General features: G+C 37.3%; 4 protein-coding genes and 1 non-coding gene across 5 annotated transcripts; 2 read left to right on the top strand and 3 right to left on the bottom strand.

The window, feature by feature from the left end:
• Window positions 1,331-2,608, bottom strand: LOC18591998. The gene is made up of 2 exons (XM_018125478.1): window positions 2,208-2,608; window positions 1,331-2,090 (listed from the first exon to the last, which is right to left on the bottom strand). The coding sequence occupies exons 1-2, from the start codon at window positions 2,606-2,608 to the stop codon at window positions 1,331-1,333; spliced, it is 1,161 nt and encodes a 386-aa protein (XP_017980967.1).
• On the bottom strand, window positions 5,036-6,106 carry LOC18591997 (LOB domain-containing protein 38). Its single transcript, XM_007018465.2, has 2 exons — window positions 5,745-6,106; window positions 5,036-5,633 (listed from the first exon to the last, which is right to left on the bottom strand). Exons 1-2 carry the CDS (start codon window positions 5,926-5,928, stop codon window positions 5,140-5,142), a joined length of 678 nt encoding a protein of 225 aa, XP_007018527.2. The 5' UTR covers window positions 5,929-6,106; the 3' UTR covers window positions 5,036-5,139.
• On the top strand, window positions 8,731-8,803 carry TRNAK-CUU. The gene has a single exon. It is a non-coding gene; the product is annotated as a tRNA-Lys (tRNA).
• On the bottom strand, window positions 13,112-14,239 carry LOC18591995 (zinc finger protein ZAT10). The gene has a single exon (XM_007018463.2). It carries the CDS (start codon window positions 14,090-14,092, stop codon window positions 13,304-13,306), a length of 789 nt encoding a protein of 262 aa, XP_007018525.2. The 5' UTR covers window positions 14,093-14,239; the 3' UTR covers window positions 13,112-13,303.
• LOC18591993 (adenine phosphoribosyltransferase 1) lies at window positions 18,620-22,546 on the top strand. The gene is made up of 8 exons (XM_007018461.2): window positions 18,620-18,736; window positions 18,849-19,057; window positions 19,351-19,461; window positions 19,573-19,683; window positions 19,941-20,033; window positions 20,404-20,553; window positions 20,786-20,844; window positions 21,879-22,546. The coding sequence occupies exons 2-8, from the start codon at window positions 18,865-18,867 to the stop codon at window positions 21,930-21,932; spliced, it is 771 nt and encodes a 256-aa protein (XP_007018523.2). The 5' UTR covers window positions 18,620-18,736; window positions 18,849-18,864; the 3' UTR covers window positions 21,933-22,546.

The raw sequence follows: 24,220 nt of genomic DNA, 5'->3' as shown, positions 1-24,220 counted from the left end.
TTTTGAGAAAATGAATGCATCATGATTTCGATAAACATTCCTTATGGTATGCTTGTTCCCTTCTTGTTCACTCACTGAGTATTGTACTCACGTTTTATAAAAATTCATGTTTTCAGATCAGGTGACTGTTGGACCCTAGATCGAGGAGTCCCCGTAGTGCATCTCCTGGGTATGTGTCTGGCATTCGATAGTAATCCTTTTTATTGTAAATGTCTCAGCTGGAAGTCATGGGTCCTTTAGTATTGTGAATACAATCTAACAGTGTGAATATGTGTATGCAATGTAAATTGCTTAATACATGACTGATATAGTGCATGTATATTATTATCGATAATGTCATTGTGTTTTGGCTATGTTCACACCCGAAAAAAGGTGTGTGTGTGTGTGTGTGTGTGTGTGTGTATGTGTGTATGCATGATATGATAAATTTGTTAAGCAAAGGTAAATGGATAGGCTTGCTTGGGCTTAGTGAGCTATGCCCATTGAGCTCATGCGCCGGTCATGACTCAGGAAATTGGGTCGTGACAAGATGAACTACTACAATTGATTTTTCATCTAGCTCGCTTCTCTTTGCATCAAGAATTTTTAAGTAACAGATGCAACAAAACACTCTAAGATGGTTAACAAAAGGCTTGACATTAAACCAAGCTTCATATGGAGTCTTGTTTGAGAGAGCTCTGGTCTAAGCGATGTTAAGAAGGTAGTTAGCAGTATTAGCTACTTCTACCCACAAGTACTTTGGTAGGCTCATTTCAAATAACAAACATCGAGCCATCTCCATAGTTGTTTTGTTTTTCCTTTCAAAAGTCCCATTCTGATGAGGACTATATGTTATAGTGAGCTGATGTATTATGCCAAATTGACTGAGATACTGCTTAAATTATGTTGCTGTGAATTCAAAGCCAATGTCACTTCTAACCTTCTTAATGGTCTGGCTTGCCTGATTCTCCACTAGAGCTTTAAACTTAGCAAAAACACTTGAAGCTTCAAATTTTCTTTTTAAGAAATAAATCCAACTTAACTTTGTCACATCATCAATGAATAGCAAATAAAATCTGCTCCCATTTAAAAACTCAGTCTTCATTAGACCTCCTATATCAGTATGCACCAACTCCAATTTTTGAGTTGTTTTCCAAGTTTTACGTTTAGGAAATGTAGCTCTCTTTTGTTTTCCAAATTGACAAATACTGCAAACTCTGTTAGGTTCACCAATTCTAGGAAGTCCTTCAACAAGGTTATGCACTGCCATTTGCTTCAAGTAAGTATGGTTGATATGACCTTACCTCCTATGCCACAAGTCAATATCAACTAAAATTGCTTTATAAACATTCTACTTAAGCTTCATCCAATTCAAAGGAAAACATCTGTTTCTCATACCTATTGTGAACAATTCAATGCCAGTAGGGTCACTAACAGTGCAGGCCCTATCCTTAAAGACAAGCATGTAGTTGTCATCAATCAATTGTCCTATAATCAATAGATTCTGACTAACATCAAGAGCAAAATAAACATGATAAATCAATCTTCTACTTGCAGGAGTATGAACACCAACAGTTCCTATACCAAGGATTAGAAGAAAATCTCCATTTCCAACCTCTATTTTTGTTCTAAAACTAGAATCTAGATTAATGAAGTTATCCTTGCATCCAGTTAGATGATTTGAACAACCGCTATCCAACAGCCAGGTATTCTTTTCCTCTTCACTATCTACATTTTTAGCCATAAAAAAAAACCTCATCTTCAACTTCAAGCTTTTCAACCACAGCAGCTTTCTCATCACATTTTTAACTTTGTTTTTACAGACCTTCTCCACATGTCCTTGCTGGTGACACTTCTTGCACTCAACATTCGGCTTAAACCAACAAAATTTTTCTATATGATTTGTTTTTTTGCCATGAGAATATGGTGGAAACGTTTTCTTATGATCCCCATGTCTCTTTTCATCAACCTTCCTCCCTTTGTCTTTCCTGTTAGCTTCATTCCTTTTAAAGATACTGCTACCAAGCTTCTTATTCTTTGTTTTGACAACTAAGGCATTCTCAGTGAGCCTTTTTTGCCTAAAAGCTCTTCTCTGCTCTGCTCTAAATCCTCTAGTGCATTAACTAGTTCCTTTAATGTCATTTGATTAATATCCCTAAAGTCCCTCTAAGGAAGAAATTTTTGACTCATATTTCTCGGGTAGGCCTACTAGCATTTTACTCACTAGCCTTTCCTTATCCATTTCTTTTCCAAGCAACCTAAGCTGGTTCACTATTCCCATCATCTTCCCAAAAAACTCCTTGATAGTTTCATTATCATCCATTGTCAGCATCTCAAATTGTCTAAACAGATTTAAGGCTTGAATTCTCCTAGTTTTATCACTACCATGGAATTCCTCTTTTGAATGATCCCAAACTTCCTTCGGGTTATCTAAGTGCATTATTCTAGCAAATATCTCATAAAAATTTACAAATTGTACGCAAGAAAGAGCCTTATACCTCTTTGCCTTGTCTTCTTCAAACTGCCTTATTTGAGCCAGAGTTAGATTAGCATGCCTTTGTATTGGTTCAATTCCTGTCTCCACCACTTCCCAAAGATTGAAAGCTTTGAGATAGGATTGCATCTGCATTGACCAGAACACATAATTTACTAAACCCAGCTATAGCCATGACCCAAAAATAAAAAATGGAAATTGGAAATCTGAAATAGATGAGAACCAAAAAACAAGAACAATCCCTTAAGATCGATTTAGAGCTATGGTACCATGAAAGAAAACCAAATGAATCCACAATAGCATTTGAGTAGAGTAGAGAAAATAGAATGAGAAGTAAAAAACAGAGGAAAAACAAAGAAGAGGAATCAGAAAAATGAGAACAATATGGAGAAGAGTATATATCACTCCTTTTCATATTGTAGATATATAATAGTAACAACTAACGCCATGTATATCAGCTCTGAGAAATGAGAATTGAAGAAAGGAAAATTAGCTGAGCTGAGCACAGAATTCCACAACTTGGAATTTTGTGCCTTACAACGTTTTGCTCTAAATGCTAAACAAGAAGAAAAAAAATCAACTTAATGAAATGACACAAGCAAAAAACGTTTAAGCCATAAAAGAAGAAAAAAACATCAAAATGACAGCACTTTAGGCGTTTAACTCATTTACTAAAAAAACAAAGAAACATCACCGTATGCTTATTTCTTCATCCTTCAACTGGTTGTTGATCGGGGCCATGACTTCTTCATCATCTGCAATCAATGAATTCTCAACACTTTTCTTGGTAGTAAAAATGAAAAAAAAAATTGAAAAAGATAAGACCCCTAGGCTATTAAGAAAAATAGAATAATGGAAGGAAATTATTGGCATCAGAAATGGCAAAGGTTCTTAGATGACAACCATGCTAATTAAAAGTTTATCTATTTTGTTTATCTTAAGATAAATTAAAAGATGACAGTATCTTTCCTATTTTCCCTTTCTTTTCCATTCATCTCATGTCTGTGATAGCTTAAATCTTGAGGGTAAATGCTCAAATCTTTCAGACATGGTGGGGGTTTTCGATTCATCAATCTTTGATATATTGGAGATTAAATGTCCATTGAAATTTTCTTGGCCGCTTTCTGCCTGTGTTTGTCCTTTCCTCTTTGGAATAATTAATGTATCATCTTAATTCATGATCACGTCGTACCATGAATTGGAAGTAATAAAATCTAATGGATATGGATTCGTTAATTTAACCAATGAAAGAAGGAAAAAAAGAAGTTGATTTAACTTATATATTCCAAACACTGAGAAGGCAAAGGAAAAGGGTTTTTGCACATCATACGAATATTATGCAGTTCAAAGTGATAAGATTACAGAGCTATTTTAATCTCTAATCTCTATATTCCCTTTATAAATTTCCTGGCGAAAGGAATCCATCCCCTGGAGGATTTTGCACACTGAAATTTGGTCTTCCCTTTTGGCATATCGTGGTAAATAGGTGATGCTATAGGAGTGGGAGATATCCAATATGTTCTGTGAGTGAAGTTGAAACCGAGGCATGTGGGATCCCACGCCATATGCTAACAGACGCGGCGAAGCGATGGAAAGGAACAAAACAAGCTCAGCTCTGCCTTTTGGTTTATTGGAGTCCCTTTCCTTATCAATGAGCTTCTGTGAAGGACAAACAAAAGAAAAGAAAGAAAGAAAGAATGGGTGATGCCGTGGAACCCACTTCCAATGGAGGAGGACTAGAGGCGGGGCAGCCTGACGTGCACCGCACCAGTTTTGGCTTTAACAAAATAGTAAACCTTGGGACCCACCCCTTTCCCTTCTCCTCCCTTCCACCATTTTTGTTTGTTTTCTTTCTTTCTAAAGTTCCCTTTCTGTTCCTCCTTCCTTCATTTTCATATTTGCATGAGACCAGAGAGTGAAGTATCAGCCCACTTGATGTGAGTTTCCAGCCCTGCTTTGCTTTGCAACTTGGTATATTTGCTCTGTTTTGATCAAAGATTCTACTAATATTTTATCATCATTATCATTTGTTTCGCTTAAGTGAAAGTGAGGTTAGGAAAAGAATATAACAAGGAATTGATCAAGATGGCTGAGTTCCCCGCCTAAACCTCTGATTATCCTCAAGAACTCATACCTCGGCAGCTTCAACGACCCAAGTTGAAGCGGATGAGAATATCATCTTTCCAAATTTTCCAAGGTTAACCCATCCATCATCTTCTTCGGGGCAAGAATTGGCCAATCATTTCTCATGGATAATGAAGGGTATTTGCAAAAGAATAGGCATCGAGAAGAACAAAATTATATTTCCTTTAAAAAAAGATGATAACGAATGCTTAATGTTAGATAAAGCTGATTAATCATCTCCTATCGTTCCCCAGTTACAATCATGAAACTGATCATTGCTTAACAATACTCATATTCTCATCCATTTTCCTCCATGTTTCTGTCTAATGTCTATATTCCTATGAATGAAACGTGTCAGGCGGTGGGCATGTTCCAATGACTCAGCTTATCGTCATTTAAACAAAATCCGAGAAATTTAAAATTTAAGAAGAAAAAAACTTTCTACAATTATTATTATTGTCTCTTCATTATTCACTACATCGCCGGCTTATCAAAAAAGACCGTTTTCCCGAAAAAAGCAAAACAAAAAGTCCTTGTTTTTGTCAAACAAAGAGATTCAAAATCTTTCTCTCTTGGCTTCCTTCATTTTCCTTGCTTTTAAAAGTGGTTATCTCCGATTCCTCCGAGTACAACGACGCCGCCGCCGCCGCTCTCGGTCTCTTCCTTTCTTCTTCGTATCGCCTTCCGCTTCCACGTCTTCCTCCACCTAACTTAGTCGTCAAAGAGAGGCTTAGATCCGAAGCTGCTGAAGCCGATTGATTCTCCATCATCACCATCGTCATCAAAGGCTTCGACTGAGCGTACCGGCTTTGGAAATCGCATGAGTTGAAGCAGAAACGATCGGATGACTCGTCGCAACTCGGCGTCCGAACTCCAGCCAAAATCCCCGGGATCGGCCTTAAAGCTCCGCCTTGAAGCACCGTGTCCGCCGCCGCTTGGCAGAGGTGCCAGTTCCCACTTGATAACAGCCCCACCGCTCCGTTCACCGGATTCACGGTACGACCACAGGCCTCAAACAACAACGACTGAAACAAAGCTATAAAAAACACAAAAAATGAAAAAAAAAAACATAATTTTAATGTACGTAACAAAATAAAACAAAAATACTATAATGTAAACAGTCAATTAAGTATTTGTCGAGGGGTACCGGGGCGTTGGGTTTCGGGGACGGAGGAAATAAGAGAGAGGAGGTCGCTACGGCCAAAAAACTTGGCGAGAAATAAGGTGGCGTTGCCTTGGGCTTCGGGGGATTCGATCCAGCGTAAGCTCGACCGTAACACGCATGTCTCGCTGCACCCCTTTCGGAGCACTCGGCAACCGTTGCAGCTCATTTTGTTCTTTCCTCAACTATCCACCGTCTGATCTTAATTTAAAAAAAAAAATTCTCTTTCCTTCGAGTTTGACCGGTGATGACTTGGGTTTCAAGCAAGCAGGTAAAGAAAGTGAGTGAGAAAAGAGTGAACTTGAAATCCGAACGTATAGCACGAGACGAAAGAGAAATGAAGCGAGGGGGTGTATTAATTAACGTGATGATTAAAGGGTTGAGTTAAGTTAACCATGGTTGGGTTGGGCGGGTAGAGTTTAACTCTTCTTCTTTTTATGACGGTGGTGGGTACGTGGTGGTGGGGTAATCGAGGAGGGAGGAATATCTTCCAAACTCTGGGCACGAGCGGCTCCGTGTTTCCGCTTCCTTTTTTGTTCTTGTTTTCATGTGCACCGTTGGATTCCATCTTTTTGGTTGATGTGTATCGTTGGATGGTTTTAGTCCATCCAATTTTTCAATCTCTTCATGTACTTCCCTTTAGTACGAAATTATCAAAAACTAGAAGACTGCGAACCTGATCCTGGACCCTCCTTCCCACCCTAAAACCCTTCAATTATATTCTCTCTTACTAAAGTAAAAAACCCACCTGCTTCTCATGCTGCCCTAACCTACTAGCAATTCCATAAAATCCAAATTATTTTTCATTCATAAATCCACCTATTTATGGCATCAAAGGTTAAAAAACCAATGTATAATTATAAATTTAATTAATAGACTTGAAAAAGCACTGAACTTAGAAGAAGTAACTGAGGTTTTGCTTTCTGAGGGAAACAAGGGCTTGTTTTTCAAATGATGATGATGATGATATGAGTGGGAATCTTAATTGACGTGGGATTGGAAATAATATGCGGAGTCCGGGACGGAACCTGCCATCCTTATCAGCAAAGGTGCTACTTTAGCATTAGTCAATACATAGTAATGGAACATATTGGTTGGTAGCAAAAATAATTGATTTTGTTGAGCATAAGCAACTTCTTAGCTTAGCTCAGCTCAATCCAGCTTTCTTTCTTTCTTTCTTTTTGTTTTCCTTTTACCTGTCTGAGTACCATTTGATGTACATTGATAGATCGAGGTCTGAAGCTTCAAATCTGTCTCCCACCACAAACCAAGTTAGCTTAGGCTTTCATGTCTCTCTCTCGCTCGCTCGCTCTCTGTGTGTGTGCAAATGCGATTAATGACTCATTGAGTCTTGATCAGTCTAATCTTTGGAACACTTTTTTTCGTATCTGTTCCCAAGAGCACCAAATTTCATTTCTAGTTAGTTAAAGAAGATGAAACCATATTTGTCTTTATTATATAGGTGCTTTAATTGTAACCGGTGGCAGATTGGGAGAGCTCCCCTGGCGTATAACAACAGAATAATTGGTTAGAAGCATCTGTGTTGAGGATTGGGTAAATGAATTTATATTCCTCTGATAGTTCCCTTTTTCCTCGAGTGCACATCAAACTTTTGTCTCATTAGCATACATTAGCATGCTAGGAGTATGAATATTGATTTCTTTCAATTTCCCTCAGGAACTATATAATTAAAAAGTAATTTTTTTAGTACTTATTCAAAAAAAAATTCATTATAATGCATTTGGTAGGAACCATTTGCATATTCTAAAAATCATTTTGTCTACCCTTTTATCTTCTTAATTACTTAATGCAGTCTAAGTTAAGTGTAAAGTCATGGAAGGTTGAAATTTTTAAGTACACATACTAATTAATGTAGCGTCATTATTGAACCCACTTCATTAAGAAACTTTCCACATCTAACTTTGCATCCAGTTTAGTTTTACTTACCCCCACAATAATGAGAATATTGTATCAATGTTATCGCACCATTATGCTATATTAAATGTTGAACTACAAAAAGGCACCGGTCTACTGAACTTGTGATATCAGTATGTTACTAACACAAACGGATGCAAGATTTTCTGTCATGGCACAAGCTCTTCGTCCTGGAATTTGGTATTCAGATACAAACAGAGACTAGAGCCCAGGCTTCAGACCTTCCTATCTGCTAACAGTGTGAGATTGTAGCTTTCCTAGTAAACACCGAAATTTATCAGTACAAGTGGATCTCAGTCTTATCAAGGACTAGAAGGAAACTTCTGGCTTCAGCTACCCAGGACAAAAACTCTCATTTTATTTTTGATTTTTTTACGATAATTGTCTTTTTGGAGCAAGTTCAGTGGTGGACAATGAAGCCTGCGGTCTCCATGAAGATGACATCATTGTTTCTTGGCTTATTATCAGCGTACAGTTTTCTGGGTCTGTAGCGATAAGAACCATCTATTCCTACTCTATAGTATATATCTTCAACATGCGTCTTATCAAATATTACAAAACTAAAGAATTCTGTTGCCTTTTTTCGCCTGGGAATTGCATTTCGACAGTGTGATTGTACTGTTTTAATCAGTTACAAAGGTATCTATAGATAATAGATGGATACTCTGGATTAGAGTCTGTTTATTTCAGACTTCAGTGATTGCCCAAGGTAGAAAAGGGAGAATTTTAAGCTCAGCAACTTTCTTTTCATCAAACCTTGGACCCCAAAGAATTTGCCTCTTTAGATGAATCAAGATGAAAGATAATTTTTGCATTGGATAATAATCACTGTTTTTTCGAATTTCTGCTAAAGATTAGAAGGAGAAGGGGGCGTCTAGGCATATTAAACCAGAAAAAAAAAATGCAACAATTGGCCCAGTTAAGGCCTGCCCCACGTTTAAGCTTGGTTTGGGCTTCTCAATAATTTTGTTTCATAAATTTATTTGAAATGTGTAGTCCGGTTATCAAGTCGCCGGCATTTCACAAAACCACTCAAGCCCGTCTAGCTCAGTCGGTAGAGCGCAAGGCTCTTAACCTTGTGGTCGTGGGTTCGAGCCCCACGGTGGGCGTGCCTTTTTGGTTACTTGAGTTAGGGTGTATGATAACAGCTTCGGCTTCGACAAAATCAGATTATGTCTCCGTCTTCCTGTGATTGTACTTTGTGCAAAACCTGGGAAGTCCCTTTACTTGAGTTAGACTGTATGATAACAGCTTCAGCTTCGACAACATCAGATTATGCCTCCGTATTCCTGTTCCCATTCCATGCTTGTTGTCCGCGAAGCTCATTGTCGTGATGATTACTTCTTTGTCATAAAAAGACAAAAGGAATTTGCCCAATCTGAGCTTTTATCGATGTGTTCTACTCTACCCTTTCATGTGTTTTTTTATGGTAAATGTGGAAGCCACGTATCATCCACTCGATCTAATTCCATCCAATGTGGGCGACAAAATGCACGACTGAATACTCATCTACGGCCTGCTTCTATCATGATGCCCCATAAAAATATTTACTCAAAAGAGCAGTGGCATATCAACTAAAACAATGCTCCCAATCCCACTTCCACTTTGAACAACAGAAACTGGGTACAAAGAATGCTGATATGATTCCTACCCCGCAATCAGGGCTCTGCTTGATTTCTTCAAATGAATCCTACGCAAAGAGTTGACTTAAAAGATAAAGTGTAAGCCATTTCATTTGGACTCAGTTTCTTATACATATACGCACACAAACATTTTTTACCTACCAAGGAGTTTACTCTAAGATAAATAGATTAATATTAAATTTCAGTAACGAAATTAAAAAAAATTTAATTAATACAATAAATATGATGATATTTTAATGTCAGAAGTACAGTTAATATCTTAGGGGGGAAGAAGTTGTTACAAAGTTGAATAGTTATACTGAATTGCATTGAATGTGGTCGAGTTTCAGTTGTCAAGCTACCGAACCTTTTTGCTGGATTAGTATCAACTGGTGAAAGAAAAATATGGTTTAATAAATAGGAAGAAGAGGTAGAGTGCTAGTTGGGCTTACCCACTCGCCTAAAAGCATCTTTTTTCTTCTTCAGCTGAGGTAGCGGTGAGGAGGACCACGGATTCCCCGACTTAATTAATCTCGATAAAGATTAGTTTATGACTTGTTGTCATGTACTCATTTACAGCCAACACTGAGTCAATGTTTGACTTTGAGCCTTTCTCTTCTTATCTTTCTTTCATTGCCTTTGGCCACCAAACAAGAACGCCGACGTCCTCTCCAAGTCATACCGTACGGTCAACCCAAAAAAAAAATTTCAAGTACAAAGAACTTGGAGATAAAAAGAGAAGCTTCCTGGCAGTGGCAGTGGAATTTGGCAGTTGAAACTTGAAATATTAGGTATACACCCAAAGAATAACTGTTTTTTTTTCCTTGGTTAATATTTTGCCAAACTAATAACAAATTCGGTGGAATTTTAAAGCATGCTATATTATAAAAATCAAACTATTCTAAACCATACTAATTAATATCAAATTTTTTTTTAAAAAAATTGGTTTAGAAATTAATTCAGTTTGGTCAGCACGAAATTGTTTGTGCCTCTATTTACACTCACAGGGTCTTAAAATCTTTTTCTTTTTATGGAAAATGGACTATTGACTTTGAATTACATGACTTGTCAAAGGGTCATCCAAGATATACTAACCACCATGGGTATAGTAGTAGATATTTTCTGAATTAGGCCACACTAATTAAGATTTATTAGTATTAATTATCATCTTAACAAACAAATTAATATTTAATTTGTGAATCGAATTAGCTCAAATATATAGCTCTGACTCTCTAATTTACTATAGCCCTCTCCATTAATCAAAGCTGATTAAACAAGCCACGTGGCGTTATCGAAACAAACCCCTTTTTTCTTTCATACTATATTGTCGGTTTGCCAACCAACTTATTAATCATTGCCGATGTGTACTACTAGTTTGTATAGTTTAATTATTTAAGTAGTTTTGTGAGGTTAGTTATCTGGCCCGACGATCAAAGAGAGGATGAGACGACAGCCAGAAATGCATCTATCAATGGCGGGCCTATATATCTATTCAGAACTTGCTTGACAGACATGTATACAAAATTAAAGTTTCATAATAGTAGGGTTATTAATGCTTTTGTTAGAAGACTTTTGCAAGGCATGAATTGCAGCAGGACTATATATGCATGACTCTTCCACGCGGTTTTACAGTTGCCTTGAGTTCAGACATTGTCTAGTCGACTTCATCGATCATCACTTAAATCTTGTTGTCTCTTTCAGTTTCTTATTATTTTAGTTTTTAATCACATCATTAACCTCATGTGCGTATGCACCAAAGCGTAGAAGGACTAAAAATTAGTGGGATCTGTGTGTTTTGCTTTTTCTTTGGGTTGATTGTGCGTTCAAAGACAGTATATCTCTTCCCTTACGCAAAGGGGGCTTCATTTTTTCCCTATATACTTTTGGTTAAGACCCAAGCTTTTGCTAGACTTGACTTGGATTCAGAAGTAACCTTTCGCACTTTAAGGATAAAAGTCAGCATCTTGTTTTACATTTCAATTTCTTTTGGTGGAACATTCGCTTGGGAAACAAAAAAAGAGGAACTAGCTAGAAGAGAACGTGGCCACACATCAAATTCAAAGAACTTGCTTATAATAAAGGTTATATTTACAGCAAATGGAAGAGGAAATCATGGCAAAGATTACGTACTTAATTAGCTAAACAATATGAAGAAACCAGCTTAATCATCTCTCATCTTGTGTGTGAAAAGATCAGCCCAAGATTGGAGCATTTCGACGTCAAATTGCCAAAGTAAGAGACTGATGATGATGTGGAGGTCACAAACTCGTGATTCTGCAAATTTCTTTTACTTAAGGCAGTACACCTTTTCTTTAGTTTGGTTGGGTGTTTACTCGGATACCACCCACGGCAATGCCTTGCCCTGGTTATTTTTCTTGGTGGTGGCTTGAATTGCAAAAGATCTCTAAGATAATCAAAGGTGTTCTTGTACTTGGAGGAGAAGGTTCCTTGAAAGTCACATTTAACAGTAGCAAAATCTTGCATGTAAAAACTGGAAAAAGCTGGTAGTTGGTTTCCCATTTCCATTAATCCTCCTGTTGTATTTTGTACCATTCAAAGCCAGACAAACAAAGCTGAACCTTGCAAAAAAGGAACGTGCTTAAGATCGATGAAGATTCGCATGCATTGTGCGTATGACAGCTATTGTTAGAAAATCATGAAAGGGAGTTTCCAAGCAAAACCGCGAGAAGCAAAGTAAACCCATCGTGGGTACAAATTAAGAAACCAAAATACCCAATTAGTGACACATGGAAGACAGCAAAACCCGGCACGTACCCTTATACTAATATATATATTCAATTTCATGGCTACATGAAACAGCACTAAATTAACTAAGCCTTTTCACACGTCGTGTGGACAAATGGTGGCCATGACAAGGAAGAATCCCCACTCTCCTACATCCCCCCATAACCATACCATTAATTAATTAAATCAAATAAGCATAACCAAACCAATAAGAAGAAGAGAGAGCGGTTACAAATAATAGAAAAAGAAATTAAAAAATTGGAGAAGAAGAAGAAGAAAATATGTTCCATTAAGCAAAAGCCACCTGTCAACCTGATCACTTTCCCACACGAAAACGGCGTGCCAAAGCAAAAACAGAAAAACTGTCCAACAATACTTCCATGCCTATCTTCTTATCCACACCAAACATCCCTTGCCGTCACCAATCCATTCAACACACCGCCCCCCCCCCCATCCCTGGCCCAAACGCTAAAATCCAGCTTTTAGTTAAATAGTACAAATGAAATTACGACTTAGGCCGACAAAACAATACAACATGCAACATGCGCGTCATAATCTTGAAAGAAACACACAGCAGTTGGACTTTATTTTGCATTTTTATAATTTGCATTTGTAGAGTCCAAAAATATTTTTAATCCAGACGTAATAGTTTTAATTTTAAATACATGTTTATTTAGTTTCAAATGTGTTTTTCACCATATTTTTACACTGTTGAGTTAAAAAAAACTAGAATATTTATTTTATGTTTTTTTAATTATAAAATCATTCATATAATTATTATTTTAAATTTAAAATAGAATTTTTAATGCTTTTTAAAAGAATTAAACTTCAGTAAAAATATCTAATTTCCAATTATTTTGACCATAACAGTAAATACCAAAGTAGACTTTAGTTTCATGCACCACACTTGCCTTTAAACCGAAACTTGAACAACCACCGCCGACCACCACCAACTACTGGGTCTGCTGCTGCGCACGTTAAGCAAAGCGCATGTTAGAGAAAACGTATTAGAATTAAACAAGTAGTGAGCCGGAGATAAATACTAATGAATTAAGAAGAATTAAATTTAATTGAATTGACTTATTCATAAGAAAACAGTAGCAATTGAGACTGAGGAAGTTCAAGAGCTATTTACAGAAAAAAAATTGTCTCATCAAATGAAAAGAAATACATCGAATCTGGCCTAAAATGTAAGTCCTACACATAACTTAAAAAAAAAACCTAAAAGATTCTTATAATTGTTTAGTTGACTTCAATTTTGTGTGGCATCAAGAGACGCGGCTTCTTAGCCGGGTGTGGGCTTTCCACTTCATCATCACCAGAAACGAAGAAAGCCGGTGAGAATTCTGGCAAAGCCGGCAGGTTCAGGTCAAAGCCCCGATTGCTGATGTGGCTCAGGGTATTGGTGGAGCCCACTCCTTCAGATGACGTCACGCCGCTAGCGCTGGTGCTCGCGCTGGCGCTCGCGCTGGCGCTATTTCCAGCTCCACCTTCATAGTGGCACCGCTTGTGGCCTCCCAAGGCCTGCCCTGTAGGGAAGCTTTTGTGGCAGATGGAGCACTCGTGGGACCTACCGCTTGGGTTCGATGCTGCGGAAGTGGTTCCACCGGCGGTGGCAGAAGTCGTTGTTGACGTTGACTGGTCGTCGTTGCCGCCTGAAAGCTTACGGTGGCTGGCTTTGTGGCCACCCAGAGCCTGGTAAGAGCTAAAAGCCTTGTTGCAAACGCTGCACTTGTAGCTAAGTTTTGGCTCGGATGTTGCCGATGTCGGTGCTGGCGCTGGCGGTGGTGCGGTGACTGGAGAAGGAGAGCGGTGGCGGATTGGGATACTGGAAGTGGAGGTGGCTCCGCCGCCGCGTGCCAGCATGATAAGGCAGAGAGCGAGGTATTCTTCCTCGGTGGCAACGTAGTCGAAACGTGGTCGCTTCGAACGCTTACGCTTGGTAAATGACTCCAGGCAGTTTAAGTTGCTATCCTCAAAGTGAAAAGGAGCCGTGGCAGCTGTTGGAGAGTTAAGAGCTTCTAAAGCCATCTGATTCAAAGAGACTGAAAAATCAAATACAAAAGAAAAGCAAGAGTGGGGAGAGATGTGGGGGATATTTTGAAGCGTTTTTTTTGTTGAGTGAAGAGTGAAAGGGGAAATGGTTGAGTTGAAGAGAGTGAGACTGAGGGTGGGGTTTTAAAGGGGAGTGGAGGGAAGGAAGTTGCGTGACAAGTGGTGAGAAAGAAAAGCTAAATTCATATAATATAGACAAATAGTTGGTTATTTGGCATGAGGTGAAAGAAACAAATAGGAAAGGGGGTGGAGCACGTTTAGTTGAGTTTTCTTGGTGGCTAAGAGCCGATTCCCCATAGAGTCGGTCAAAGAATGAAGATTGAATCTAAGAATAGTAAGGTCTAAGAAGGAAGTAGAGAGTGTGGGTCCTTTTCCAAGAGTGTGAGTTTTTAAAGTGAAAGACTTGGAAAGACAGCGTCCAAGTCAAATACTAAAACCCCAACACAGCCGAGTTCCAAAATAAAAAACGCGGTTCAATTTTGAGGAGCACCCAGGCCCGGCTCTGTCAAAGCAGCCGGGGCTAAGACTTTTCCCTGTCAGCTGGCCTTTCCACCGAGTAAGAATCAACTTAAATTTTGGGGCAGCAGCGCCACTGCTTTCTTATCAACCGCTAATTACTACTTGCCAGATCATTCGGGGAATGAACTCTCTTTCTGTTGGCAATAACAAATGGAGGCGGTGAAAGATCTCTCGTGCATGCACGTGGCCCAGAACTTTCGAACAAGTTTTGATGAGTTGATTAGATTTGTATTCATTCCACCACTTTCCACTCATTCTGACAGCAAAAAAGTTTACTACAGCGGCCGATGATTCCGAAATCAAATTAATGGAGTCAGTCTTGGCTACAGTGTGAGAATGGAACTGAACTTCAGTGTCATGTGAACAGATGGCATAGATTTTTGGGTTAAGTCCCACACGGTTTTGATGATTAATGAGCCTATAAATTGCCAATCAGTTGGACGTGGAAAACAACCCAGAATACTTCCCATTAAGTTTCTCTGTTGATGCAAAGGCTCCGACGTACGATACCTTATTTTAGTAAAGGAATATAATTATATAATATAAGATTATGAAATTGATTGGAGAGAGAAACTCTTTTTCTTCGCCCATAAAAGTTTGGGTTTGCTACATTGAATTAGCCATTAATACTATAGACTTGAGAGTCACATGAAATCCGGGAAAAATGTATTTTCCTCACGTGTTAGTTAAGGAAAATAAAATTTGGGAAGTCTCTGAACCGGTTCCACTTTCTCTTTTCCAAATTTTATGAGTTTTTGTGTTATCTGTTATTCACAGTTGTGTAATGTCATGGACCATTACAAGAGCCCTTTCCCAAATTGATCGAAAACTGAAAATTACTTACTGAATTTCAAAAACCCTTTTTGTTTTTATTTGATTGTTTGCTTTAGATTGATGAGAAAAAGGGAAAAAAAAATGGGCTTGACAGCTGTTCTCTCCATTCTTATTTGTGTCTTTCACACGCTAATTTCCATTCACATATCTTTATGTATCATCTAAGTTTTATTGGCGGTGATTTACAGTTCTTCTTCCCCCACAACAGCTTAAAAATTCTGATTTTTCAAGTTTTCATGCTTGATTTGTGCAAAAATTGAAACTTCTGATTTGGGTTTCGTTCGAAATATCATATTCTTTAATATTTCATACTTGAATTTGCAAATGAATTCTCAGAGTCCACAAATAATCAGAAAAGAAAGCGATCATATCTGATGATGATAGAAAGAAGAAAAGAGATAAAGATGTGTATATGTTGAGTTTGAATTAGAATGAGAAAGATGAGAGTACTTCATCCGATAGAGTGAGAAAATAGATATTGGTAAAACAGGTAAGCCGTCTCTCTTGAAGCAAATAAGTGACTAAAACCCAAAGGTGTCCGTCGGGAAGGTAAGATCCATTAGTTAAAGGGTTGGGTTTGGTTTGGTTCATGAATTGATCAACACGTGGGAAAGATTGACAATTTAAGATTTTTTTTTTTCTTGAAGAAAGTCATAGTGGATGGCCTGTATTAGAAAAGTAAAAGTAAAAACAGCATGGATGACCAACTTGTTCACTGAATTACTAGTATTCTGTTAGTTCACCAGAAACCCACGATTTGGCTCGCCTATATGTCACAGCTTACTACAATTTTGCAAGAAATGATGAGTGTCGGTTAATTAATCAGAAAAATGAGTTTATAATTAATGTTGTGATTGAGTTTTCAATGTTGATTGGCTCTCTAGAACGCTGCGGGGAAGTTACTCGAAACATCGGGACAATCTCGCGAACAACCGCGAGGCCGCCTAATGGCTGTAGGGTCCCCCATTGGGCCCCAGTTAAATCAGAAAATAGCCGTCCAAAATCCGAATAACAACAAATCAAAAGTTTTTCTTTTTCAGCGAATAACAAATCAAAGTTTAATCACTAAAATCTAAGAAGGGAAAAAGAAGAAAAACATTCCTCCAGATTCCACAATGTCAGATCCACTCGATAGGAGCCGTCACAGATCAACCAAATCAGCCTTAGAGAAAAAAAAAAACAATGAATAAAGAAAGAAGCTATTCCAAATGAAAAAAGAATGTAATATTGCTTCACTTAATAATGTGCTAGAAGCTACTCGTGGGACATCTTGAGGTTTCATTTTCTTGCCTTGGGAACAAGATGTGAAGTCCATTATGATTCCCCAATAATTGTGGAGTTTATGTATATTGTCTCTGCTTTTCAAAAACACCACACCTTGAATTGAAGCTTTTAAGCAAATTTGTATACTTCTTTTAGATATTCAAGAGGTTTCTTTTGGTACCATAACAAGAATGATGTTAGCAATCGATTTTTCTTTTATGATCAGCAAGTTTTTATAAAGCGACGAAGTTGATTAATCTTATTCAATTATATCATGATAATTTGATATTCTTTTGTATAAGGTCGGTGTTTCGGATAATAACTTGGTCGGAATCAAGATATACACTAATCAAAGTGTCGTTTCTGTTACATTAAGCAGACCCATCATTTAAAAGCAAAAGATAATCCATATTTGCTTACGCTCCAAAAATTCTGATGACATTTCGATGTAGCTAGAGGCCAAAAGATGACTACAAAAACCTTGTAGCCTTACTTTCTTCTGCAACTTGCCTCTCGATCGATATGCTTTGCACAGCGATACTCTAGATAGCGAGATCCTCCACAAGCAAATCAAGATTGTTTCCCTCAAGCCAAAAGAGACTCACAAGTAACATATAATAATTTAGTCCGAGAGCAAGACGAATATAAAAGCAGGATAAGCATGGGGAATAGATGTAGGCAGCACGCAGCAGCATCACAGCCTGCCCCTGCACTCTGAGGTCATCGCTTACATAAATCACATAATCTTTGTGTTTCTTTAGTTCAGTTTCAGCCCGCCTACGTAACCGGCTGGGTGCAAAACAGAAGGCTATTACCAAACAGCAACACATGGGTTTCTCGTTTTAGATTGTCCAAAGCAGTCAGTGAAGAGTCATTGAACTTTAAACCGATCAATTCACTGTAAAGTTAGTTAGGAAAACGACAGACGTGCGATTTTTTAGCTTTCAATGTTTTTACAGGCCCAAGGTTTTTTCAAGTCGAAAAAAGAAAAAAAAAAAACTGCCGCCTGGAATCGATAACTGATGTTTATCTGTTTAGGTCTGTAGATGAGTACATGTTCAAGGAACTGATTCAGCTCACTTTGACATTTTCTTTCACTACCTGTACGGAGTAGAATTCTGGGATATGCAAAGCATCAGATGCTTAAAGACTTTTAGCAAGGGCTGGGAAAGTGTTCAATGGAAGATGGCATAAGCTGTCGCAATCTGTCCAAGTAGCGCTAGTGTTTTGAGTTGAAACTATTTTGGTTGGAGCACTTGCGTAAGAAGATTGCGACGTTATTAATTTATTATGCACGCCACTTGTTCGGTCGGACCTTCCCACCTTTGGACTAATTAATAATTTCAGACACCCACCCCAACCCGCACCAGAGCGGACGTGAAGGTCTTGCCCTATTGGTGGAGTCACGGATGACATGGAAGGAATTTCATCACGTTTTGAGTTGAAAACATCGAAAGTCCAAAAGCATGTAAGTTTGGCTTAGGTACAAGTGTTAGGATTTGGTTCCAACTCATTGCCTAAGCCTACAACCATAGAGAAGATGACATTTTGAAATCATAATTAAGACATGAAACTAAGACTGCCAAGCCCCATTTGTTGAACCCAACCCAAACTGATTTGGTCTACATCTATTTTGTTCTTACATACCACAAACATAAAGAAGCTCATCTAAAAAAAACTGGTCAGATTTGGGTGCCTAAACAACTAACCGAAACTATAACAAAAAACTAATTGATTAACTCTAATTAAACCTGAGACACTCTTTTGTCACTAATTAATTTGGGACCTATTTAGTTTTAGGATTCAAATTATTTTATTTAATCTATCCGAATTCTCAAGCAGAAGTAAATTTAAAATGAATTGAGTTCAGTTCCGAGTTCCGAGTTCCAACTTTGATCCTTCATAATTGACTTGCCCGTTACAGATCCCGGTTTGGTGGGCGTTTTTGGACATCAATATTCACGTATAGACTAAATTACCCTCTACAATTCCTAAACTTTGCACGTATGTTACCTGTCTAAGTTTTAACATTCGAAACTCGTGTTCTTTTATCCTCTTCTAGATTGATTCTGCTTTTTTTTTTTCTTTCTGATTCTTTTGTTGTTTTATTGTAAAGTCATCGCTGGCGCAAGATGATGCAAAGAGCTTTTGTTTTCTCTTCTTCAAACTCAATCTCTCTTCAATTGTCAACACCGATTACTCCGCCTGTCAACGCCGTGTTCCCCGAACGAAACCGCGGCTGGATCGCTCCTTACTCTCCCCTCCAGCCACCGGAACTTCGCTTGCGAAATTACCAACGTGCCCTCCCTCCTCTGCTCTGCTCTGGTAATGTCGTTGTTTTGGTACTACTCCCCCAACTAAACTGGTACAGCGAAAGAGTGTTTGTTGAAGGCTATTAACGTAAAATACATGGGAAGAAGATATTTAAGCCAGGGGCAGTCTGGTCAAATGAACACCAATCGATTACGATTGGTTACTTTTTATTTTATTTTGGATTTTTTTTTTGTCAGTGAGTGTCAACTGGGCGGTCTTTCTCTCTGTAGCTTTTTCTCTCTTCTGGCAAAGCAAAATCGAAAGTATCTGATTGGGTGTGTCCTGTATTTGTTGGGTTTGAGCAGGGAGTGACTCAGTGACGAATCAACAGCAAATGGCGTCTCAAGATGAGAGAGACCCTCGGATTTCCAAAATTTCTTCTGTGATTCGTGTCATCCCAGACTTTCCCAAACCTGGTAAAGAACTTCCCTTTACTCTTCTTTGCATCTTGCTTCTTTTTTGTTTTTCTGCAACAGGTTTCTCTTTTGCCTTTATTAATGTTTTTGAGTTCTTCTTCCTTTGATCAGGGATTTTGTTTCAAGACATAACAACTTTACTTCTTGATATCAAGGCATTTCGTGATACTATTGATTTGTTTGTTGAGAGGTACAGAGGGAAAGATATCTCTGTTGTTGCAGGTAATTTCTTTTCTTAAATGCATATCAATCTGTTTTGAACACGTGAAAATCCTTTTCCCTGCTTGATTAGCAAGCCATAAGTACAAGAATTTAAGAAGTGACATTAAAATGCATCTGGGAACTGATCAAACTTCACTAATTCAGTGTTATCTGATTTTTTTTTTTACTATATTAATGTCTGTAGTATTTTCTTTTTTGATATGTAGCAATTGTGTTTATGATTTTGTAGCTGATGTAATGTTGATGCCAAAATTCAGGTATAGAAGCAAGGGGATTCATATTTGGTCCACCTATTGCATTGGCTATTGGGGCAAAGTTTGTTCCTATGAGGAAACCCAATAAGTTGCCTGGTATATCTTCCGCAGCTGATTTCTCTCATAATGATTTTTACAGTTCTGTGGGATTGAGTTCTTGTTTAGCATTGAACCTGATTAACCATTAAAGAATCACAATTTTTAATCTTATTTATTTATTCCAGCTCTACCAAAAGTGGTGACGCCTCTCTCAAAATTTTCTTTTTTTCTTTTCTAGTTAATGTTTGTCATCATGCAGTACTTCATGAATGACTCAACAAATAATATGATGTGGTTCACTATTGATAATCTTGCCTTTGGTTTGATTTCAGGAATCTCCCAATTTATCCTACAAATGCAAGCATAGTACTAATTATTAACGACTACGATTTTTGTATTAAATGTTAAATGTTTTGATCTATATCAGGGGAGGTTATATCAGAGGAGTATTCTTTGGAGTATGGAACAGACAAAATGGAGATGCATGTTGGTGCTGTGCAAGCAGGAGATCGTGCGTTGATAATAGATGATCTCGTTGCCACTGGTGGAACCTTGTCTGCTGCAATCAGGCTACTCGGTAGTTGAATTTAAATATGAATGTTGAGATCTTGCTTATTTTCATCTTTATGTGACATAAAATGCTGGAGAGTGACTGTGATTGGTCACCACAACTATAAGGGGGCATATGACTTTGGGGAGGAGAACAAGGGAGTGCCCTAGGATTGTCTTCTCCTTGGGTTTGAGCTTGCTGTTGCTCCTGTTTATCTTATTAGAACATTGCTATTTCCCTGGTTGGTTATTTTTTGTAGAGCGCGTTGGAGTGCATGTTGTGGAGTGTGCTTGTGTTATTGAATTGCCAGAGCTAAAGGTATGTGTCCTTAATCTCAGATCTACCAGCTGTTTATAGATTGCTAAGCTGTTAGGCTTCAGTTTCTTCTACCTTCCAAACTGGTCTCTATGATAATGCTGAACTTTACTTAGACTTGACTATTTTGGAACTATTATGACCAATAAAGCTACAGGTTCAGCTTATTAATATGTCTATAAATGTTCTATGGAGTAGTTTGTAGTGAGGCATGTCAAGGGGGTAATCATAAGACATAAATATTTAGAATAGTAATTCAGCTTTGAAGGAAAAAAAAAAAACAAACAAGTGTTACAATATTGTAAAAGGAAAAGTCTGCCAGATGTTGCTTATGGTAATTAGACTTGGTAGGCAAGTTTTTTGGTGCCATACTAGGTTAAAGGAGGGATATCTTCTTTGCTCTAGTTTCATATTGCAAATGTCATCCTCTTTTCCTTTCTTTTCTGAGCCTAGGCCAAAACATATTAGGGTTGACAATAAGATCATAAAGATATAATTCCGTTGTCATCTTCAATATGACTATAATTGTCCTTTTACGTATTTGATGTAGGGTTTTAAGGAGCTTGGGTTCTTATTTTTAATGTAATTGCATTCATTCACTAGTTTTTGTCCTTTTTGTTCACTGGAGGTTTGAACGTTAGGATCTATGTTTTCTCTCTTTAAAAAAAGTTGGAAAATGAACCTAGCAAAGTTTATGGCAGTAAATTTCATGTAATGATTATCATTAATTTAATTCAACTATAGCAAAGAGGCATGGATATAATTCCACATTGAAATTAGGTCATGTATTGACAGTAGGCCAATAAATACAACTATTAACTGCATTGTCATTTCAGTTTGTGCTATATGTCCGTTTTGCTGTCTTGCCAATTCCTTGTATCAACTAGTAAAGCTTTCAAATTACAGACTTGTGTATTCTGTTGGTTTCTGACTTCTCATGTGCCATGCGTCAAGCGTAAAGCATATTATACTCTTCTAGTGTTATTTATGCATTGCTATTTGCTTTCTTTTTATTCTCTTCTCCATTTATATTTCAGGGTCGGGAACGGTTAGGAGACACACCACTGTTTGTTCTTGTAAGCTCCGCATGATCTCAGAAGTTTTGCAGTCAAAGAGCCTGTTTATCGGCCTTTTGAGTTTGCAATATAGCTAGCCCGAAGCCCAACAAACTACTTGGTTCAATAAAAGGGCTACGGTTGGTATTTAAGGTCACATTAGATTGAACTAAGAACTATGATAAGTTTAGGTATTGTTGACATTCTTGTCTGTATCTCTGAAGAGAGTCTGGAGGTGAGTGTCTACTACAAAGGTTGTATTCCTGCTTGCACAGATGGTTGGATTGGCTTTTAATTGAAAGGTCTTGTTTGTTGATGCAAGAGATTCTCTTGTGAAGGCCATTGTTTTTGTTGTCAAGCTGAATTCACCCCTTGCTGACTATTGATTTTGGCACTCGTATATTACTTTTTAATCCCATGTTGCCGCGTGAAATAAGTTGGTGATGGAGAAGATCACAAAGGAAAGGAGACTCCAGAAGGGAACAAGTTTGTTCTGTCCAATTTTCTATTCCAAGAAAGAAAATCAGGAGGATAGGAAAACCTCTTAGTTGTATCTTAGCAATATAAAAACATTGTAGTATGTATGTCGGAAAAGAAAGGCGAAGTGAATTTTCGCCATGCGGTAAAACAGTTTTTTAAGCTTTTGCTTCCATGACAGTGAAGAGGCAAGGGTAAACTCCCTTGTGCTGTAGCATTTTACATTTATGTCTTTAAGAGAACACCCAAAGACTAGCGATTTTACTTCACCATGAAATTGATTTTTGAACCTAATACTAGATTTCTACCATGGCTTTCGCCTCATAGCATCAAACTAACAATTACTTGACATGTAGAAAACTTTGCCAGGATTAAGGTATTCATCGTCATAATAATATATAGAAGCTTCCCATGGCATTGAATAAATTAATGAATTCATATTTCTGTTTGCCTAACCTCATACTGAAGGGAAAAGCTAAAATATGGTCCATTTTCTTTATCCTTGCCCATCATATATAGTAAATTAATACATGGAATATAGTTGTAAGAGGAATAACTAATCTTTTCCTTAATACACAAGAATAGCAATGATGAACTAGTAGTTACTTTCAAACTGCAATTATGCTCGACGGTCTACTTGACTAAGGTTCTTCGCGCATGCGCCATGCTCTTCCCAAGCCTTTATATTCTTAACCTTTTTTAATTTTTGTTTGAAAATAAAGATTTACTAAACAAAAACCAAGCATAACAAGCAAAGGTAATTTAATTGTATGATTCATTTTAGTCAGCCATCTCCCCCCAACAAAAAAAAAAAGAGTTGGAAGTCTGGAACTGAATTTGGAAGTGGTCCCTTATTTTTTTTTATTTTTGGTTATTTTTGAGCATAAGTGGTCCCTTTATTTCACCATTATTTTGATAATAATCATTCAACCCTCGGGATTAATCTCCCTGTTTCCCATGAAATAATATAATACATTTAATAATAAAAAGTTGACATTTTATTAGTTTATCATTTCTTTTAACCATAATTATATGCACCTATAAAAAATAATTAAATTCAGTGATCATTGACTTTGTAAATTAATAATTACACGCAAAAGATAAGACAAGTGTATAAATATAATTAAATAATAGAAATTAATTCTTTTTATTACCTTCAACAATAAAAATGTCAATAATATAAACAAAAATTCTAAGGGAGGCCCTTTTTTTGTTTTTTTTTCTTTTTAGTTTAAGAAGATCTTTTTCCTTTAATGACAATAATATATGAGCTATATAGACACTTAGCCAAAAGACTGAGAGAATATGGGGAGTTCTAAATATATATATATATATATATATAATCTGATCAATAATATCATGACCCTTTCTTTTTGGTTTGGATCCATGCGTATTGACAAAGTTGTATATTCAATTTATTATCATAATAAATGGAAAAAGTTGAATGAACTTCTAATTCAATGAAGCATTTTTTTTATTGCTCTTTAATTTCATTTGTCAATATATACCATTAGAATTTGAAGTCCTTTTTTGTATCATTTAGGGAAATTAATTTCGATATTGCAAGAATTATCATGAAATAGTTCTTCTAAACGCCCCACCCCCCCCCCCCCCCCCCCACGGCACCACTTGATGTTACATTATTTTAAAGGCTATTAGACTAAGGTGCGAAAACAAAAATTAAAACTTTCATTTGAAGGAACATATATATAAACTATACAAAATTAATATTATATTCTAAAGCGTGGACTGGAGACACTCATGCTTATTAACTCTTTATGCTTGATGAAGAAAGCATTGTTTTACCAACCACGTCGGCCCACCTTAACATGGCTTTTCAAAAACCA

This window comes from Theobroma cacao, chromosome 8 (assembly GCF_000208745.1).
Source record: "Theobroma cacao cultivar B97-61/B2 chromosome 8, Criollo_cocoa_genome_V2, whole genome shotgun sequence".
NCBI classification, from domain to species: Eukaryota; Viridiplantae; Streptophyta; class Magnoliopsida; order Malvales; family Malvaceae; genus Theobroma; species Theobroma cacao.
Note: the sequence above shows the minus strand (reverse complement) of the source record. Positions and strands in the feature narration are given on the sequence as shown.

What these genes read in the sequence shown, in the direction of transcription:
- LOC18591993 (XM_007018461.2), top strand. Translation starts at nt 18,865, where the DNA reads ATGATGCAAAGAGCTTTTGTTTTCTCTTCTTCAAACTCAATCTCTCTT. An exon ending in AGATATCTCTGTTGTTGCAG is followed by an intron (nt 19,684 to 19,940) that starts GTAATTTCTTTT and finishes GCCAAAATTCAG; the next exon opens with GTATAGAAGCAAGGGGATTC. An exon ending in TGCTGCAATCAGGCTACTCG is followed by an intron (nt 20,554 to 20,785) that starts GTAGTTGAATTT and finishes TATTTTTTGTAG; the next exon opens with AGCGCGTTGGAGTGCATGTT.
- LOC18591997 (XM_007018465.2), bottom strand. Translation starts at nt 5,928, where the DNA reads ATGAGCTGCAACGGTTGCCGAGTGCTCCGAAAGGGGTGCAGCGAGACA. An exon ending in CCCCGAAACCCAACGCCCCG is followed by an intron (nt 5,634 to 5,744) that starts GTACCCCTCGAC and finishes TGTTTTTTATAG; the next exon opens with CTTTGTTTCAGTCGTTGTTG.
- LOC18591995 (XM_007018463.2), bottom strand. Translation starts at nt 14,092, where the DNA reads ATGGCTTTAGAAGCTCTTAACTCTCCAACAGCTGCCACGGCTCCTTTT.
- LOC18591998 (XM_018125478.1), bottom strand. Translation starts at nt 2,608, where the DNA reads ATGCAGATGCAATCCTATCTCAAAGCTTTCAATCTTTGGGAAGTGGTG. An exon ending in AAAGAAATGGATAAGGAAAG is followed by an intron (nt 2,091 to 2,207) that starts GCTAGTGAGTAA and finishes TTAATGCACTAG; the next exon opens with AGGATTTAGAGCAGAGCAGA.